Here is a 19,694-nt window from a genome sequence, read left to right as displayed (position 1 = left end):
GTGGTGCAAGAGCTGTGGCTGTGCCTGGACTTCAGCCTTCCCTTCCACTCCACGGCCAGAGGAGGAACTCAAGGGAAATTTGGAGAGGCAGAGCGGCGAAGGCACAGCACTGTCCTGCAAGGTTTGCTCCTCAATTCTCTTGGGTGGCTTTGGCAGGGTTTAAAAGCGGGCAGACAGCTCTCCAGGGTTTTGGCATTCACTGCTGGCTTTGCCTTGCTGCTGGTGGGGGGAGAGGGGTGTTGCAGGGACCCTCTGGAGTAGATCCATCTGCAGGCAGCCCTGGAAGAGTGGGGTGGCTTGAGCACCCTGAGCTTGCCTGCCCTTTCCTGAAGTCAAGGAATGCTCCAGAAATGAGGCAGGCAGCTGTGGGCATGTCCTGCCCTGTTCCTGCAGATTAAGGAGTGGCTCAGACCAGGCTTGTGGATGCCAAAGGGGTTGTTTTGCACCTCCCCCATTTTTCCCTGGCTTTCTTCAGTTTTCTCCAGTTTCTATTTATGTTAATTTACTTTTTGACACAAAACCGATAGAAAAAAATTATAAATTACTCTTTCTGCAGACCCTGCAGTAGCAGTATTTCTTATCTAATCAAAGTTCGCGTGGGTTCATTTTTTCTTAGTTTCTTTGCTTTCCAGGCAAGCTCAGTGCAGCTCAGTTTACACACCCCAGCTTTGAGTTCCTCCCATTTATCCCCAGCGTTTCCCGGGTTCCTTACCTTTTGTATATCCTGTAATCCCAGCCTTGCTTTCACAGAGCTGTCTAACTGCTGAATGGCTGCGCCCTGCTCCTGCTCAGTCAGGCATTGCTTTGCTTTTTTTCCCTCTTTTTAAACCCTTTTTGTTTTCAAGAGATTGCTCTTTAATGGGAAGTTAAAAAGGAGAGCGTGAAAACGAGCCAGCTTAGCTGGAGTTGCTTCTCCCAAAGGTTTCAGGATGCTCAGGCAGAAGACAACTGCAACTTCTTTGCATGCCCTGGTTTGGGCTGGAAAAGAGAATAAATGGAAGCAGCAGAACAGCGAGGTTTAAAAGTGCCTCCTTTTCCCCCTCCATGGAGGAGGGAGATTCCCGGACCCCCAGAGTGGCTTTGGGAGGGGAATGAGCAGGATCTGTGCACAGCACTTGCAGCAGCAGCTGGCTGTGGCGTTCTCCCAGGACAGTTTTCCTTCATGGACACCTGCAGCAGAGAAGACCAGGGGTGTTTTTGTGGGGATGGGAAGAAGGGAGTGGCGTTTCTGCTGACCCCTGGGCTGTTGTGCTTCCAGCTGCTGTCACACCAGCCTGTCACCTGCTGCAGGCCACCATGGTCCAGCGTGTGGCTGTGGTTGGAGCTGGGGCTGGGGGCTTGGCCTCTGTCAAGTGCTGCCTGGCTGAGGGGCTGGAGCCCACGTGCTTCGAGAGCAGCGAGGACATCGGCGGCGTCTGGCGCTACACGGTCAGTGCCCCCTGCGTCTGTCCCCGGGCTTGTCCCTCTCAGGAAAATTCATCCACAAACACCAGAGGTTTATGTCCTAAAGGAGACAGAGGAGCCCTTTTACTTTATTCCAATAAAGGCAGAGGCCATGGAGCATTCCCCTGGGATCTCTTGAATTTTTGGAGCGCACAGCCTCCTTTTTATCCCAATTTCCCAGCCACATTTCCCTTCTCTTTTTCCCTATTGGCTGAGGTACCCGAGAGGTTAAGACTTCCCCGAACACCTGGGATACCAGAGATTCCCCTCTAATGTATAACCCTCCCTTTTCATTTTTAATTCTTATGGAATTTAGGGTTTTTTCTTCTCTATTTGTTTATTTGTAAAGTTTATTTGTAAAATCAAATATCTTTTTCCATTCATCAATCAGTGGAATCCTTCCCATTGTTTCTTTTCTCTCCCAGTGCTAGTTTTATCTACCAGCAGACCCACAGCTTGTTTGTAAAGACAAATCCACCATTCCTCTCATCCCCTTCCTTGGATGCTCTTGGACTGCAGCAAAGAGGAAAGGGTGGCCACACCCTCAGGGACTGTCCCGGTCCCACTCGTGGGGCTCCTCCTGACTCCAAGATGGAGAAGGAAATGGAAGGGGTGGGAAATGGATGGAGTTTTGCACCTTAGATAAAGGAGCTTTGCAAAATAGGTTTATATGCATTGATTGTTGTAGTGAAAATAGTGGTGATTGTGCCTTGTGTACTTCACTTGCAAACGACAAACAAAGCCATCAAAGAAGTTTTTTCCGTTCAAGAGAGAGAGGGAAATGTGGGAAATGGATTTGTAGAGAATTCTCAAACCCTGGCAGAAGGTTCATATGGTGTGCATCTGCATGTAAACTTTGAGATAAGAAATGCTGACTTAGAAATGCCATGGAATAGGCATTGCTGAGAGAGAAATGGAACTAGAAATAAGTTTCAAAGGATAGCCTTGCCAATAAGACTAAATACTTTGGAGAAATAGAACAATGAAAGATGCATTGTAGTAAGACCCATGAGGGATAATTTTAGATGATTGGCTTTAAGGCATTTACAGCATGGTGTGGCAAACACCAAGGCCAAGATAGGCCAAGAAATGCTTATAGTGTATTGTAATTAAGAATTAGTTGGCTTCTGATTGTGATAGAGTGAATAATAACATCTGTATTGTCTCATCCTTCACATGAGACTAAAAATAGAATAAAAGTTTTAAAATGCCTCTCAGTTGTCCCACCTCTGGGTCAGAAAAGAGCTTAATCTGACAGAGGCAGCAGTAATGATTGTCTCCAGGTGCTTGTCCTGGCTTATTCCTTGTACCAAAATGTGAGGAAGAAAAATACTCATACACTTGATGGGGAGAAAGTCTTCCCCTGCCCCCCTGGAAACATCAGCACTGGTTTCACACAGGACTCCACAGACAGCAGGAGGATCACTGTGTACCGCTCAGTCATCACCAACACCTCCAAGGAGATGTCCTGCTTCAGTGACTTCCCCTTCCCCGAGGATTTTCCCAACTACCTGCCCCACAGCCTGGTCCTTGAATACCTCAGGATGTACGCCCGGCACTTCGACCTCCTGCGGCACATTCGCCTCCAGGTGAGCAGGTCTTGGGTTTTGTGTGGCTGGAATGGCTCCCAAGGTGTTAAAGAGGTTTTTTTTTTCCAGCCCCACAATCCAGGAAGTCGAGATTCCTCAGTTCTGCTTCTCAAGGTTGTTTATTTTCTCTTATCTGTTCCATTCTTTCTCTGACCTGCTGAGATCTGTCCAGCAGGTCGGGTTGTGGCACAGTGACTGCCCCTGGGGTGGTTTTAACATTTTATACTATGAACTACCTGTGCTTTATTTACAATAATTTTCCAATACCTATCACCTATGCTAGACAGTCTGTATCTACTCTAAACCAATCCAGAAGTGTCACCATCACAGCAGAAGATGGAGGACAAGAAGAAGAAGAAGCTCTGGACACACCCAGATTCCTCCATCTTGCCCCTTGAACCCCCATTCTAAATCCCCAAAATTCTACTTTTTTCACCCTGTGACAAATTCACTATCATTCTACTCAAACTCTTGTGCCTTGTAAATCTTCACACAAAGTTGGTAATTGTTTCCATGGGCTAAAATCAAAGGCACAGGTGTTTGTGACTCTGTGCCAAGGCCTCTGAGCCCTCTGCCAGGGTCTGGAATCATCCAGGGCAGCCAGAGCAATGTCCTGGGTCCCAAGAAGCAGGGACCCCAAACCCACAGGGAGAAGAGCCATGGCTAACTGCAGAGTGGAGGTGGGATGGGACAAGGCTGGGTGCCAACCCTCAAGACCCTTTTGAGTCCTGAATGTAGACTTTAGGCCCAAGGTTTCACACAGGCTTACCCCCCAGTGCCATCACCAGGGGAAATTCAGGATGGGCTTTAACAGCTTCAGAAGCGGCACACAGCTCCCCAGGGACCCAGCCTTTCACAGGCATGTCTCCATGATCCCTGACTGCTGCTCTCTTCTCTTGGGCTTCTGTGCAAGACCACAGTTCTCAGTGTGAGGAAGTGCCCAGATTTCAGCACCTCAGGCCGGTGGGAGGTGGTCACTGAGAGCCGTGGTGTCCGTGAGTCCCACATCTTCGACGCTGTCATGGTTTGCACCGGCCATTACCAGGAGCCCTACTTGCCATTGGCTTCTTTCCCAGGTAAGGCCTGTCCCAGCAGTGGGGTTCCCCCAGCACCCATGGTTGGATTTGGTTCCCCCAATCCCTGGTTGGATTTTGCTCTGTGAGCCTGCCTGCTCCATGAAGCCCCCACAATGGAGCAAGCAGGACCCTGACCCCATGGAAATGGTGGGGGGCATTGCAGGGAATGAGAAAAAAACCTTGTAAGGGTGCAGCCAGGCTTTTCCCTTAGGATTTGCAAAGCAAGACTGAGCTGAGGAGGTACAGGGCACTTCCATGGGCTTCTCAGCTGCCAGGGGAGGTGGGAGTGGGGAGAGTTGGGGGCTGCAGATGATCTGGGCACGAGCCTGGGGTGAATAAATGTATCTGGCAGTAGGAAATGCTCCCTGCTCTCTGCCTAGGCATTGAAAGTCGCTTCAAAGGGCAGTACCTGCACAGCTGGGAGTACAGGGACGTGCAGGCTTTCCGTGGGAAGCGCGTCCTGGTGCTTGGCATCGGCAACACCGGCGGGGACCTGTCTGTGGAGCTGAGCCGAGTGGCTGCCAAGGTACAGCTCCATGGTGCCCCAGACAGGGCCTCTGCTGCTCCATGGTGCCCCAGACAGGGCCTCTGCCAAGGTACAGCTCCATGGTGCCCCAGACAGGGCCTCTGCTGCTCCATGGTGCCCCAGACAGGGCCTCTGCCAAGGGACAGCTCCATGGTGCCCCAGACAGGGCCTCTGCTGCTCCATGGTGCCCCAGACAGGGCCTCTGCCAAGGGACAGCTCCATGGTGCCCCAGACAGGGCCTCTGCCAAGGGACAGCTCCATGGTGCCCCAGACAGGGCCTCTGCCAAGGTACAGCTCCATGGTGCCCCAGACAGGGCCTCCCCCAAGGGACAGCTCCATGGTGCCCCAGACAGGGCCTCTGCCAAGGTACAGCTCCATGGTGCCCCAGACAGGGCCTCTGCTGCTCCATGGTGCCCCAGACAGGGCCTCTGCCAAGGGACAGCTCCATGGTGCCCCAGACAGGGCCTCTGCCAAGGGACAGCTCCATGGTGCTCCAGACAGGGCCTCCCCCAAGGGACAGCTCCATGGTGCCCCAGACAGGGCCTCTGAGCGCCAGTGGCTCTGATGCCTTGTGAGGGCTGACCAAGAACAGAGGCTGGACAGAGTTAAAGAATAAAGAAGGGATTTATTAAGAGACCTCAATGGATCCACCTTGGGCAGCACAACTCAAAATTGTCACAAAATGCACGAGAGGTCAAGGGGTCTCTCACTTTTACAAGTTCTGCTCCATTTGTATATTGGAGTTAATTGTGCAATTGCAGCTCCAGCCCATGAAGTCCCATCCTTCTTGTTTTCTCTCTTCAGCCCACATTGTTTGTGCTCTTGGGCCTGAGATTTGGTTCATTTGTCCTTGGTCCCCAGCTAGAGAAGGAATTGTTTTGTCTTCCTACTCTGTGAAGAGAGCTCACCATCCCATAATATGGAGCCCAGACCCACACACTAAAGCAGCACAGAACCTGAAAAATAGATAAGTTAAAACCTGAGGCATCAGCTCAAGGTACCTGAGGGAGCTTTGCCCCCAGATTCCTCTATAAATTCCACTTCTCACTGAGGGCAGTTGAAGAAGCTTTGCAACTCCTGGAGAGTTTGGCCCACCTGAGGACTGGCCATTGAGCAGCTGTGGGAACTTTATCAAAGCAACCCAAGCTGTTTGGTTCAACTGGATGTCATCTCCTTCCCTTGGGGTAACTCTGTGCCAGCTCAAGTGCAGGAGATGGGATTTGCCACTCAGGGCAAAACCGAGGAGATGCCTGGGCAGGAGGTTGAGACCTGCCTTCCCCCCAGGTGTTCCTCAGCACCAGGAGCCACACATGGGTCGTCAGCCGGGTCTCAGACCACGGCTTCCCCTTGGACATGGTCAGCACCACCCGCTTCAACTCCCTCCTGGACTGGCTCCTCCCATCAGCCCTCACAAGGAGGATCAAGTTTCGGAAGTTCAATTCATGGTTCAACCACACAAACTATGGCTTGGCCTCCAGCAAAAGGTGATTTTTCTGGTTGTTTTGTTGGGTGCTCAGGGGGTGTTTATAATATGAAATGCTTAAGTTTCAGGTTTGGGGGATATTTGTGGAATAGCAAACCATTGGAGGGGAATTCTGACTGTAAAAAAAGTCATTTTAGGTCTCTCCCAGATACTAACACCGCTCTTTTCTCTGCTGCAAGCTCCAAATTTAAGATGATTATCAATGAAGAGCTGCCCTTCTGCCTCCTCTCTGGGACTGTGGTGTTGAAGCCCAACGTGAAGGAGTTCACTGAAAGCTCTGCTGTTTTCGAAGACGGCACAACCGAAGGAAACATTGACGTGGTGCTCTTTGCCACGGGCTACAACTTCTCCTTCCCCTTCCTCGAGGAGTCTGTTGGGGGCACCATCCACGACAACCGTTCCCTCTACAACTGCATCTTCCCTCCCCAGCTGGAGCAGCCCACGCTGGCCATCATTGGCCTGATCCAGCTGACAGGTTCCATCATGGTGGGCTCAGAGATGCAGGCTCGCTGGGTCACAGGGGTGTTTGCAGGTAGGAGATGGGGGAGATCTTCTGGCTGGGAGGTTTGGGGCAGCCTGAGCTGCTGCCTACACAGCTTAGGGCATATTTCAGCTCCATGGGTAGCCTCTGTCCACCAGCTGCATCCCACACTTCAGGAAAAGTGCTGGGATCTTGGGAAGGGGCTGAATGTTCTCTTAAGGTGCTGCTGGAACTATTATATACTTATGAATATTGTCTAGGTTTACCCCTGCTAGAATTAAAAACTCTGACATAATTAAATGAGGCTTCAAGCTTTCAGAAAGTGAAAAGATACTATAAAGCTCTAACCCAGCTTCTTATCACTTAATGAGACCCCTTCTAGACTTAACAAATTGGCTCATACAAAGTACAGATTGAAATTAAATTGAGGCATTTGGAAAACATTTTTCTTTGCATCCATGGTATCTCTTCCTCATACAAAAGAGAAAAGACCACATAGTGTAACAAGAGTTAAAATCCCAAGACTCTTATTTATTTTGATGTCATGGGCAGTTGCTGGTTTCTCTGTTCTCAGGCTGGAACAAGCTGCCTCCCCCCAGCAGGATGATGGCTGAGGTTTTGAAGAGGAAGCCAGCAGTCAAAAGGTGTGTGATGCTCCTGCAGTCAGGATGAGACAGGTTCTGTGTGCCAGGACAAGCTCGGGGAAGGAGGGGACTCGATGGCAGACATGGGAGAGACCTGCTCAGCACACCCAACTCTGCATTTAATACCTCACCACCCACAGTGAGCTGGGAAAATGCTCCCGTGGCTCCTTTATGGAACAAGACACCATAAGCTTCTCTGGAACAGTTTATGACAAGACCAGGGCCTGCAGCTCCCCTTCCCTCTCTTCCCACCTCCTTTGCTCCCTCCCTTTCTCTCCTGTTCTCTGGAGATCCCCCCCTGCCAGGCCTCCCAGCCATGTCCTTGTTCCCAGCACGTCCAGATGAAGGTTTGGTTTCCTCCAGACTGAGGGTGCCATCTCGTGGCTTCTCCCTCCCAAATCCAGGCCCTGGGGAGAGCTATGATCCAGATTCCATCCAGAACCCCCCTGGAGCTGGGCAGTGTGGGTGGGGGACAGTTTGTGTCACTTTTTGGCAGGTCAAGGTGAATGTCCCACCAGGCTGCTGTGTGTGTGTGTGGGAGCTGGCAGCCTGCCTCCTTGGCACTGGGATTGATTTTACAGGAGGTGATGTGTCCACAGGGATGGGGGATGGATCATGATGGAGCAAGGAGGGGACCTCGGGGGTTGGGTCTGCCAGGGCTGGCTCATGGGACACTGGGGAAAAGCTGGGACAAAACAGAGCCACAGGGGTAATGACCAGGAGCCCCAGCGACTGCACCAGGGTGCTGTTACACAGAAATATGGAAATTTCTGTTACACAGAAATATTGAAGCCTGAGGTGCAAGGGGAACAAACTTGAGGCTGTCTCAAACTTTCCTGAAGCAGATCAGCACGTCCTTCCTTCTGTGAGGGAGATAAGGTTTCAAGCAGAGAAATCTAGGAGGTCCCTCCCAGCATGGGAAGCTTTCTGCATTTCTCAGATTTCCCCTTGGCATTCTTATCTCTGAAAGTCTATATCTCTACTTCTCAAAATCTGCCAAATCCACACCCCTGAACCTCAGAGAAGGACAGAGCAGGCTGCTGCGGCATTACAATGATGCTACTGTTAAGTTAGAGCTGATTTTGAAGCCACAACTATGCTGCAGAGACAAAACAAGCTTCTGCTTGTCCTCTGCCCCGGGGAACTGCTGGCACCAACCCCACAGAGGCTCCTTCAGTGTTTTTGGCTTTGTTTGGGGCTAAGAGAGCTCTGCCCCAGAGCCTGGGGCTCACCTGATCTCTGAGCCTGAGGCCTTTGCTGCCCATGGAGCGGGGAAATGAGGCAGGATGATGCCACCTGACTTTTATTTCTCATGTCCCATCAAAGGAACCCGTCTGAGAGGGAGAACCTGAAGATGAGTTTCATCAGCTACGTGGACAAAATCGCTGCGTGCGCCGGCGTCAAGCCCAGCGTGTTGAGGCTGCTGCTGACAGACCCCCAGCTGGGCCTGGCCATCTTCTTTGGGCCCTGCTCCCCCTACCAGTACCGGCTGGAGGGCAGGGGCAGCTGGAGCGGGGCCAGAGCTGCCATCCTCACCCAGTGGCAGCGCTCCCTGCGGCCCCTGAGGACACGGATGCTGGGTGACAGCTCCAGCAGCTCCTGGGGCTGGAGCTGGATGTGCCTCCTGGCTCTGCCAGCAGCTCTCACTGCAGCTTGGCTCTGCTCCAAACACCCCCAGCCAGGCTGGAGCCCCCGGCTGTAGGAGGAACATGGAGAGATGTGATGCCAAGTGATGTGGGCATGGTGCAAAGCTGTGCCAGTGTCTCGGTTTGGAAAGACAGGAGTCTGCTAAGGAAGGCAGGAGCCTCCCCTGAAATGGAGAATGTAAACCCTCCCCACCCCTCCTAATTGCTATAAATTTTAAATTAAGGGCCTCTCAGGCAAAAATATGGGAGCAGGAAATAACAGTTCTTTAATAGAGAAGAAAAAATAATAAAGGATAAAATAAACAATGCAGTACACCAGAACAACACTGACAGAGTCAGAACACAACCTGACACCCTGTGGGTCAGGGTGTTGGCAGCAGAACCATTGGAATTGTGGCTGCAGCCCTCCTGCAGTGCCAGGGGTGGTTCTGCTGGAGCAGGGATCCTGTAGAGAAGGATGGATTCTGCCTCTGAAGATCCAGTGGAAGGAGAGGCAGCTGCTGTTCCTCTGGGGAATCCAGTGCAGAAGCTGTGCTGGTGTCTCAAAACCTCTGGATTATATCTGGGTAGCAATGCTTGGCTCCTCCCTCTGGGCTCACATCTCCCAATGGGATGCTGCAGTTCTTATCAGCCATGCAGGGACATTCAATAGTCTGTTATCAGCAGATGTCCCCTCCTGAGGGAGGTGTGAATGTGGTCACTCAGAGAGAGAGATAAGGCAAACTGCCCACTTGACAAAAGATAATCTGCCATACAGATGGCAATGGAAAACATCTTGCCTTGAAACAGCCAGGTGCTGCCAGAGGGATGGAGCTGGCACCAGCAGGAGCCTGGGGCTGTCTGTGTCTGTCACTATAAGACATGAAACAACACAAGTGCACACACTGCTTCTTCTTTTCTCTAAAGTGAAGAAAAAGAGAGGTTTATTTTCTTACCTTAACATTTATAGTTTTCTAAAAGTGACAGTGGGTTGGAGAATGACAGTGCCACCTCTCCAATGACACTGGACAAACCAACAGTCTGTCAAATTTCTCTTCCTCCATAAAAGAATGCAAAACAGTAAGTTATTTACAGAAAGTGTGTGAGAAAGTTTGTTACAAGAATGTAAACATCAGAAGGCTTAGAAAATCTTAAAAAATCAGGGTGATATGTGTCCAGCCACCTCCTGCTGATGTTCTGTAGGAAAGGCATTTTGTGCTGTTCTTGTGAGCCAGCAAAGGCTTCCTGAAGATAAGGAAAGCCCTGTATCTCTCTCAAGGAAGACACCAAGGCTGTCCCCATGACAATGTGATGGAAGAGAGAAAGTTAAAAGATGTGGACTCTAGCTGGCTCACAGAGTGACGTGGCTCCTTGTTCACCTATTGAGAATTTTGTTTCTTTCTTATGACCAATGGGCAGTGAATGTGTCTGTTAAGTAAACATAAATATCTTGAAAAACTATAAAGGCCACATGTTGCTGTAATAAATCTCTCTTATGCACCCCTCTGATGGAGTCTTGGTGCTTTGCACCGTGTTGTGCTCTATAGGGACAATGTTCCTTCTGACATTCCACCAAAGGTGACACAGAGAGCTCACCCTGAACCATTCTGAGCATGAGGCCAGCCTTCCTCCCCCTGCTCCCTGAAATGTGGGCAAGACCCACACCACCTTGAGATTTCATGAAACATGAACTGTCTGAAGAGAGCTACTTCTCTGTCTGGTAACTTGGGATGTGAAGGAGGGAGCCACAAATAAACCTGACAGATCTGCTCTTTGCTGATGGTTTTATTAATGGTTTATTATCAGGGTGTGTGAGGTGGATCCCAAGCTGTGGCAGAGGGGAGACTCTTGCCCTTGTGTATGTATAATCTACCCATTGTATAGATAGAAATATCAACAAATAAGGTAGATGAGAATTGTTATATATGTTAATATATTGATATACAATAATAAATTACACATACAGTGACAAATCCAAGCAAGCAAGCATCCCTGACATTGCCCCAGCAGCCTTAGGATTATAGGGAACCCTGAATTCCTGGGATGGGGACCAGGATGGGAACCAAGATGGAGCTGGGATGGGAACAGGGATGAGAACAGGGATGGGAACTGGGATGGGAGCAGGGATAGGACTGGGATAAGAACAGGGATGGAAAGAGGGATGGGACCGGGAAAGGGCCAGGATAGGGCCAAGATGGGAACCGGCACAGGGCCAGGATGGGAACAGGGATGGGGCTGGGATGGGAACTGGGATGTGACAGGGATAGGGCCAAGATGGGACTGGGATGGGGCCCGGATAGGGCCGAGATGGGAACCGGCATGGGGCCAGGATGGGGCTGGATGGGAACAGGGATGGGGCCAGGATAGGGCCGAGATGGAAACCAGGATGGGGCCAGGATAGAACCGGGACAAGACTGGGACAGAACCAGGACAGAACTGGGATAGAACCGGGACAGGACCAGGATGGGGCCGGGATAGGACAGGGACAGGGGCGGGATAAAACCGGGATGGGGCCGGGATAGAACCGGGAGAGGACCGGGATGGGGCCGGGACAGAACCGGGAAAGGACCCAGACAGAACCGGGATGGGGCCGGGACAGAACCGGGACAGGACTGGGATGGGGCCGGGACAGAACTGGGACGGGACTGGGACGGGACCGGGACGGGACAGGGAGGGGACCGGGATGGGAACAGAGATAGGAACCAGGACAGGACCGGGACAGGGCCGGTTCCGCTCGGCCCCGCCCTCCGCCCCGCGCCGCCAGGGGGCGCTCCTGTCCCCGGGAGCCCGCGCGACTGCGGCACGGCGCTGTCACGTGACCGACGGCGCGGGGGCGGGGCCGGCCGCTCGCGCTGTGCGCGGTGACGTCAGACGTCGTTGGCGCCCGGCTTGGCCGCCCGCCATCTTGGCCCCTGTGTGCGAGCGGCCGAAGCGGCGGCGCCGGGAGAGGCAGCGGCCCCGCCGGCACCGGGACCCGCGGGCAGCCGAGCGCCGCCCAGCGCGCCCGGTAAGCGGCGGGGCTCCTCCGCTTCACCGCGGCGGAGCGCGGGCTCGCGTGGCGGCACGGCGCCGGCAGGAGCGGGCGGGCGGCCTGCGCCGCATGGCCCCGGGCGGGGGCGGCTTCCGCCCGGGCGGGCCCGCGGCCGGCGGGTGAGGGGCGCCCCGGGCCCGGCACGGCCGCCGGACGGAGCGGGGCGGGCGGCGGCGCCGGGCGGCCGGGCCGGGGTTCGCCGGGCCGCCCGCATTGGCGCTCGGGGCCGGCCGCGCCCCGCCGGGCACGGCCCGGGCCGCGCCCGGGGCCGGCGGGAGAGGCGGCCGTGCCGGGACCGCTCCTGCGGGGCTGCTGCTTCCTTCTCCCGCTCTCCTTTTTGCCCCTCACTTTTCTCCTTTTTTTAACGGCGCTTGATCTGCTCCTTCCTCCCTTCCCCTCCTCTCTCTCCCTCCCTTTCTCTCTCTGGGGGTTCCCGGAGGAAGGCGCCGAGCCCTGCGCGCGTTCGCGCTCACTCCGCGGCTGTGATTCCTCTGCAGGAGCGCGGGGGGAGCGCAGCCTTGTCCTGCGGCTGCTGGAGGCAGAGCGCCTCGCTTTTCCAACTTGGAGTCCGCATCCGGGGCTCTTTGACTCCTCGCCTACGGTAAAAGGCGGTTCTTGGGTGGTTTGGTGCGGGGCTGAGTGAAGGAAGTCATTGTTTGTGCTCCTGGGGTCGGGATGGGCAGAGCCGGGGGTGCGCTCATGGATAGCGCTCAAAGGATGGGTGAGCGTGCTGAGATGACACGGCTGAAATTCAGGCAGCTGGTCTGCAGTGGGCATCATCCAGGCATGCGGGGATTGAAGATTTTTAGGCTAAAAGATCATTTTCAGGCTAAAAGGTAATAGTTTGGGCCCTCTTGCTGAGGAAGAGGACATGCAGAAAGCATGGTGCTGGGCCCTGCATGGAGCATCGTGGTTTTTCTTCATTTTTGTGTTTCACGTGGGTGTTCTGTAAATATATTATTTGGTGGAAGGTCTTGAAGTCAGTATTTTCAAGGAAGGACCGTTTCTCCTTGTTGCCCTGATTATTGGGATTAAATAGCTATATTACAGCAATATTTCCAACAGAAGGAACGGGGCTGTGGTTTTATTAATAGTTTTATTCCTTGTACAGTGAGGCACCTGGCCTGCTTGGTGTCTCATCTTAAAGAGCTCTGCTCAGACTAGAAACTGCTTTTGAAGAGGCAGGAAACAGGACATGATCTCATTTGTCCATGTATGAGAAACAAAAGGATTGACCTTAAATACTGACTGCCAGGAGCTCAGTGTGCCTGTCAGGGCTTTTTTTAATTCTATAGTCTAGAGAATTTTGCTTCTGCATTAATTTTGTGGTGTTTTGTTGCAACTCTGCAACCATTTGGTTGAGAATAAAGAATCTCAAAGTTTTGGGAGTTGGACAGGTGTTTAGTGCAGAGGTGGTTTGGTGATGTGAGCTTGAGAGGTCACTCTTTAAACTGAAGCTTGGTTCTCTCTTAGGCCACTTGGGGACCAGGATTGAGGCTCTGTGTGCCACCTCAAGCTCTGCCTTGCTGGGTGGATGTGCTTGTATAAAGTTCTTGGCTTTTGTAGATAATAGGCCATGAAATATGTATAACTCAATATACAATTGCTTCTGTGAGTCTTGGTAATATAAATATTCTGTGTCTTGGCAGTTTAGTAGCAATTTATAATATCTTTGCTCTCATTTAGACTTTCCAGAATGGGAGCCCTGGTTTTTTGTAGAGCAGAATGTTACATCAGTCTCCAGTTTTAACTTGGGCTCCTGGTCCAGTGCTGGAGATTTATGGGATGCACCTTCCATAGGTCCTGTGTCCCTGGGAAAGTGAAACAGGCCCCAGCGAGCAAGAGGGAGATGATGCAATTCCAGAGGGAGCTCCCTGGGGGTTTGGGGCTGTCTGGATGAATGCTGGGTGCCAGTTAAGAGAAAGAATGGAAGTCAGAGCAGGATTCTGGTCTGTGGGGCCCATTTCAGCCAGGTGTCCTGCAGGACTGGGAATTGCTTTGTTGCAGGCTGATTCCCAGGCTAGGGAATGGCAGGGATGTGAGAGTGGAGAGAGGGTAGGATAAATACCATATAAGGGGTGGTATGGATAAAATGAGGAGATGAAAATCTCACAGAAGAGCTCAAGCTTTTTACAGTGTACTCTTACAGAGGAGTAAACCCTTGTGTAGTGGATTGGGATGTGAGAGAAGGAAAAACACTTCTCTTCAGAGGCTCCTGCAGTAGTGGAGGGTTTGAGAGGGAAAACCACCACATGAAAATGCAGCACCTTCCCACTAGCTGAGGATGGATGCTGGGCTTGTAATGACAGCACTGCTCGTGGTGTTTTACTGGTAGAACCAGTTCATCCTCTGTCGGAAATTTTTCCTTTGCTCAGCTTCATGCTCTCATTGTCTTTTGGGTTTGGGTTTTACAAAACCCAGTGGAAGCTTACGGGTGAAAGTAGTGTGAAAATAAAAACTGGAATTCGTGTGAGGACGTGGGAGAAAATAACACTGAGCATTGGTGAAATGAAAATGGAGTGCACAGGAGTCTTAAAAAATGCATCAAGAGCAGAGGAAGATGAAGTCCTAATAAAAATCAGATGAAGACAGCTTTTATGTCTATGAAGAACAGGCTAACAGAAATAGACTGTTTTTATTACAAATACCTCAGCCATTACATAACATTCTAAGTCAATGCTAACGAGCTCGTCTGTTACAGATTGCAAACACATACTAGAGGGAGAAACTGTTTAACATTCCCATTGTTCATGGTTTAAATTATCTGCCACTGCCTTGATTAACGGGGAAATTAGAGTGCAGAATCAGCCTTACATGTCTTCAGTCTGGAGGATGATGGTGATAAATTTTAACTGATGTTTATTTGAAAAAATGTGGGCTGCATTTCCAGGGTCTTCCAGCATCAGAGACAGGAATGGCTGCACTTTGTGTTCAGCAAATGCACAAGTACTGCCTGAAGAACTGGGGCATCCCCCAGTCCTGGGTAACTGAGAGAAGAGAGGTCTCTTAAATACCAATTTAATCAATGTACCAATGTACCAATTTAATCAATGCTGATTCTTGAATGAAATGGCAGCCTTACTGGGATTTTACCTAGTTGGGCTGTAAATTGTAGTTTGGCAATGACTAGGCTGCCCTTTTTTGCTGCACTGCTTGCTTAAGTTAGCAAACCAAACTTTGTGTGCTCAGAAAAGCAGCCCTTCTCAGGCTGTCCTCATGAAATCAAATAAATCACTACACCTTGGTTTAAAATTTATATTTTGTAAGCAAGTGACTGTTGCTGGATTTTATTGTTTCTAAATTTTAACTTACAATTTCAATCTACAGTTAAAATGTTAAGGAATGCTTGCAGCAGTAATGATTTAAGATGGACTTAAAATGATTTGTACCTTCAGCTAAGGTGGAAGTGCAGCAACATTTGCTTTTTGTTTGAGAACCCAATAATTTCCTCAGTTAAACACCTGATACTGCTTTAGGACTTCTGTTTCAAACTCACCAGATATTCCACTGAAGGGCCTCAGTCTTAATATCAATGAATTGATGCTTTTGTTTTGAAAAAAAAAAAATACTGATTTACAGGGCTTGTTTTTAGTCATGTTCAGGACAGTCTGTGCTTTTTATGGGTGCACAGCAGAAGTCCTCTAATGAAAAGGAGCAAGAACATTTTTCCTTGATAATGGAAATAAAAAAGATGGGTTTTAGCAAGAAAAGCTGGCCTTTGGCTTATGGCATTTCTGAGTGGTTGCTTTGCTGCAGTCACCTTGGTTAAGAGGTGTTTTCATGCCACAGATGAAGCCACCAGCATGGACAGAGCTTTGTGGGACACACAGAGCTTTGGATAACAAAAAGTTCCTTGGTAAGTTTTTTAATCATGTGTTGAGCCTGAATTATTTACTGCATCTTGAAAGCAGAGTGTCAAGGGATGTGTGGGTTGGTTTTTCTTCTGAGCAGAAGAAACAGAGAAGCCAGAGCAAGTGAAGATGTTAAAGCTCCTCTGCAGCCATTTGGCAGATGCAAGTTAACTTCCATGGAAAATGGATTCTGGAGTGCTGAGAGACAGATGCAGAAAGCTGCCTGTGCTGATAAGGCTTTTTCAATTTAGCTTCTCATCTTCTCTTTTCCCCTTTTTTTGTGGTCAAACCCAGTGTAAAGCAGAGGTCTGGAGTCAACCATTACTGTAATGAACTGGTGTTGTCCAGAGCTGTTGTCAGTGTGGTGTTGGCAGCTGCATCTCTTCCATGCTGAGCATTCCTCAGTGAACAAGGAGATGTGTCTGTTCCAAGAACTGAGTGAGTCACAGGGAAAAGCATGTAACCAGAGCTCCAGAGGATAATGGGCAGCAGGTAGAAGAGCCTGTGAGTGGCTGGGAGCTCTCTCCAAGCTGGACCAGGCCGAGGAACAAAATTCTGCCACCTTTATTTGCATTGCAGTGAGATTTTTTTACTGCTGCTGACAGCCTGTTACAAGCTGGAATATTTGGCAGCCCTGGCTCTCACTATCACAGTGGGAGTATCTTAAAAACCTTCAAAATAACGCTGGAACATCTCTTTAATACAGAGAAGAAATTATGTTTATTTTTGATGTACATGAGTCAGGTTAGGAATAATAGGAGTAATGGGCAGCAAAGAATTTGGGCAAGGTGGGAAGTTTTAAATGTGGTGACAAGTAGCTTAAGTCATTACATAAGTGATTAGAGTAACTGTTTTAAACTTTTTTATATAATGGTGAGGTTGTACAAGAGTTCAAAACTGGTTTTTTCTGTAGGTTCTTATTGTTGAGTGCTTTCATCTTCAGGTTGGAGCCTTCACAACAGAAACACCTTGAGAAGATGAGCACAAAAGAATTGGAGGGAAAAAGCTGGCAAAGAGGGGAATAATTTTGGCACGTGTGTTCTAAAGAAGAGGGGAAATCCTTAAGGATGTGGCCCTAAAGTTGTTCCTGTGCTCTGTCAAAATATTCTGTAGGAGCTCATGAACAGAGGAGCTTGCCTGAACATTATTTCAAGCAACTAATAACAAATTTCCAAATTAAAACCCTTTAGATGTAATTATTTCTTATTTAAGGATTAACTTGTGAATATGGGCTTTGGAAAAACAAGTATAAAAATTTTTACTTATTTGCAGTTGGGGTGAGGGATACTTTAAAGATACAGAAAAGCATGATGAGAAATCTGCTCAGTGTTGTTGTTCCTGGGGAAGAATGCTGAAAAAAGGTCTCACTTCCTCTGTGAAAAAACATTAATTATTCCATGGGGCTTGGAAATTGTGGTAAAGGAGCAGGAAATGGAAGTTTTGAAAGAGATTCCTTGAGTTACTTCCAGCAAAGGAGTGATTTAACTTTTTTCTCCTAATCTGTCCTGCTCTCTTCCACTGCCCAGGTTTACATGGGGTGGGTAGGAAGAGTTGAAATGTGCCACCAGCTCAGTGAGGGTTGGTAATAAAGAGGTTTTTGCAGTAAGTATTAAAGAGAAAAATGAAACAGTGGAAGGATGGGCATTGGCTGTAAATGGCTGCAGCTTCTGCTCATCTGTTGGGCATCTGGTCTTTTTTCATGTATTCATTGATTTTCTTTCACCAGCTTCCTAGAAGGAAGTGTTTTGCACCAGCTTATCACTGGGAGCAGCTTCAGGAGGGGAATCGTGCTCAGCTGTTGTTGTGGTAACTTCCCCCAGGCAGCACCTGCAGAGCCAGCTCACCTCAGAGGAGAGGCTGAGGCTGCTGCTGTAGCCCCGCTGTGCCTTTGTCTTTTGTCCCCCTTTTCTCAGCCTGACACAGCAGCCACCACTCAGGATGCCACCAAGGAGGATGCTCCCCATGTCACTTCGTGTGTGGGGAGAAGGGGTTTGCTGATATTTCTGCCTTTCCAGGCTTCTGCTGGGTGGTGTGGTTCAGTTGAGCAAGAAACAGAGTGGTGCTTGTGACAGTCTGCTGAGTGTGTTTGTAATTTTTATGGGATTGTTTGTGATCCTAACCATTACCAGATGCCTTTACAGAGAGCTGCTGGGGTCTGGATAAACTGATCTCAATTAGCTATGAAGAAGCTTGGTGAATAGTTGTAATTTTTTCAGTTAAAAATCTTTCTGACAGGTAAGACAGGTCATGGTAGTGTTCTGTATTCACAGAAAATGCCGCCTCCCAGGCTGCTGTTTCAATCCTGCACTTTGATAGCAGGTACACAGCTTCTTTCTGCAAGAATTTGCCTTAATTTATTCCCTTATCTTGTGCTCAAAAATAGGCAGTGATTCAGTTTGGTGAGCTTTGAAGTTTTCTCATTCTTCCAAATAATGGAAATTTCTTTAATAAGTGGTTTTGCAAATCTTAAAAATAAGTCTCATTTGGCATCTGCAAGTTGAAAAGCTAATTGGGCAAAAGCACTTGCATTGTTCTGTTCCCAGAAATAATGAGAATGCTTATCATTATGATGCTCTCTTTAATTCTATAGAAACTGTTTGGGGCTTTTTTCTGGCCCTGGCTTTCTTCCAGAACTTCAAAACTTCTGCCTCAATTAAAAATTTACAATTTATGAAAGTTTCTTAACCAGCTGCATGAAACTGGAAAATCAAAAATCTGTCTTGCAAAAAATTCATTTAATACTTGATGTTGAAGAAATCAGAAAGACTTGTAAAGACCTTGTCAGGCTAAGGAGAAATAAAATAACCTGCTCTAAAAGTGACCTGCAGAGAAATCTGGGATGTTGGGTTTTCAGAAAAGAATAGATTTTTGGTTGGAACATGTTTGGTAATCTACTGTAACATCTAAATTGTAGCTGTGTTGGGTTGGTGCATTGCCTTTGTCCAGTTTGGTGCTGATCTAGGTGGAGTCTCTTTACTGGAATGTCTTGAAAAATCCTTTGTGGCAGAGAAACTCAGATAATTTGCAAAGGGCTGACATTGAAGGAAGGCTTCTAGGACAGGTATTGGTGGTTAATTCCTCATCTGCACTTGAGCTGTGCTTGTGGTGTTGTTTCTCTGCACTGGTGTGGTTTGTGTAGAACAAATGGGAGAAGGAGCTGGACAGCTGCAGTAGCAGTGAGGGCTGTGCTGTGTTTGCCATATTGCCCTGTGCTGCTCCCATCCCACAGGTAGGAGGCTTTTGGGCCTCTGACAGCTTTTCATTCATGTGCCAGTGAGCAATAAGGTTTGGTTTGCATTGCTGCCCTGCTGTGCCTCAACCCAAACTGGGAATTGCTCTGAGAAGAACTGGGTAAGTGTGATGGCTGTTACTCTTGGAATCTGCAAGCAGACATGTGGAGAACTGTTTCACTGAACATGGTTCCACATCACCTCCATCAGCAGTGGGCAGCCCTACAAACCTGTGGGTGCACAGACAGACAGACACACACACAGACTATGCTGCAGTGTTGAGGCTGCTGTGCCTCTGCCAGGACCAGTCTGGACCATCCCAGTAGAGGGGAATGCTGAGCCCAGGTGCATTTGGCACCTCCAGGCACATTCTGATGCTCATGACTTGGTGCAATCAGGTTCACAGCTTCAACCTTTTGGTCCCTTCTCTTTAGTATTTGTATGCAAATTCCATCAGTCTGTTAGCCTAAAGAACTATTCCTCGTGTTGCAAAGAAGTTTGAAAAAAATGACCAAAGTAAATTTTCTGAACTCAGAAACCAAATTAAAATCACTTCTATCTTGTTCTTTTAAACCAAGCAATTTTTTTTTTAATTAAGGATTTGAGCCTTAAGGCTGAGTTTGGACATCATGTATTTCACGTCTTCAGGGTACTTGACCACCAGAGTAGGATTTCTGTAGGAGTCTTACTTGCTTGAAAGTGCTGCTGTTTGAGG

General features: G+C 49.2%; 2 protein-coding genes across 14 annotated transcripts in view; both read left to right on the top strand.

The window, feature by feature from the left end:
* Positions 1-67: 67 nt before the first annotated feature.
* LOC118689258 (dimethylaniline monooxygenase [N-oxide-forming] 2-like) lies at positions 68-8,944 on the top strand. Its single transcript, XM_054515786.1, has 9 exons — positions 68-121; positions 1,259-1,428; positions 2,844-3,032; positions 3,946-4,108; positions 4,489-4,634; positions 5,919-6,118; positions 6,297-6,649; positions 7,173-7,242; positions 8,569-8,944. Exons 2-9 carry the CDS (start codon positions 1,297-1,299, stop codon positions 8,942-8,944), a joined length of 1,629 nt encoding a protein of 542 aa, XP_054371761.1. The 5' UTR covers positions 68-121; positions 1,259-1,296.
* A 2,817-nt stretch (positions 8,945-11,761) lies between these two features.
* The window catches only part of PRRC2C (proline rich coiled-coil 2C), a 70,184-nt gene continuing 62,251 nt past the window's right edge, over positions 11,762-19,694 (top strand). For 12 of the 13 annotated variants that reach the window (XM_036388234.1, XM_036388238.1, XM_054515814.1 and 9 more), the window contains exon 1: positions 11,762-11,874. The gene's annotated coding sequence lies outside the window, so the exon portion shown is untranslated. Of the gene's footprint in view, positions 11,875-12,398; positions 12,500-19,694 lie in introns of those variants that run through there. The other variant, XM_036388233.2, reaches the window with a different exon arrangement.

Source organism: Molothrus ater, chromosome 9 (genome assembly GCF_012460135.2).
Source record: "Molothrus ater isolate BHLD 08-10-18 breed brown headed cowbird chromosome 9, BPBGC_Mater_1.1, whole genome shotgun sequence".
Lineage (NCBI taxonomy): Eukaryota > Metazoa > Chordata > Aves > Passeriformes > Icteridae > Molothrus > Molothrus ater.
This window is presented reverse-complemented; position numbering and strand designations above follow the sequence as displayed.

What these genes read in the sequence shown, in the direction of transcription:
- LOC118689258 (XM_054515786.1), top strand. Translation starts at nt 1,297, where the DNA reads ATGGTCCAGCGTGTGGCTGTGGTTGGAGCTGGGGCTGGGGGCTTGGCC. An exon ending in GCGGCGTCTGGCGCTACACG is followed by an intron (nt 1,429 to 2,843) that starts GTCAGTGCCCCC and finishes GGTTTCACACAG; the next exon opens with GACTCCACAGACAGCAGGAG. An exon ending in GCCATTGGCTTCTTTCCCAG is followed by an intron (nt 4,109 to 4,488) that starts GTAAGGCCTGTC and finishes CTCTCTGCCTAG; the next exon opens with GCATTGAAAGTCGCTTCAAA.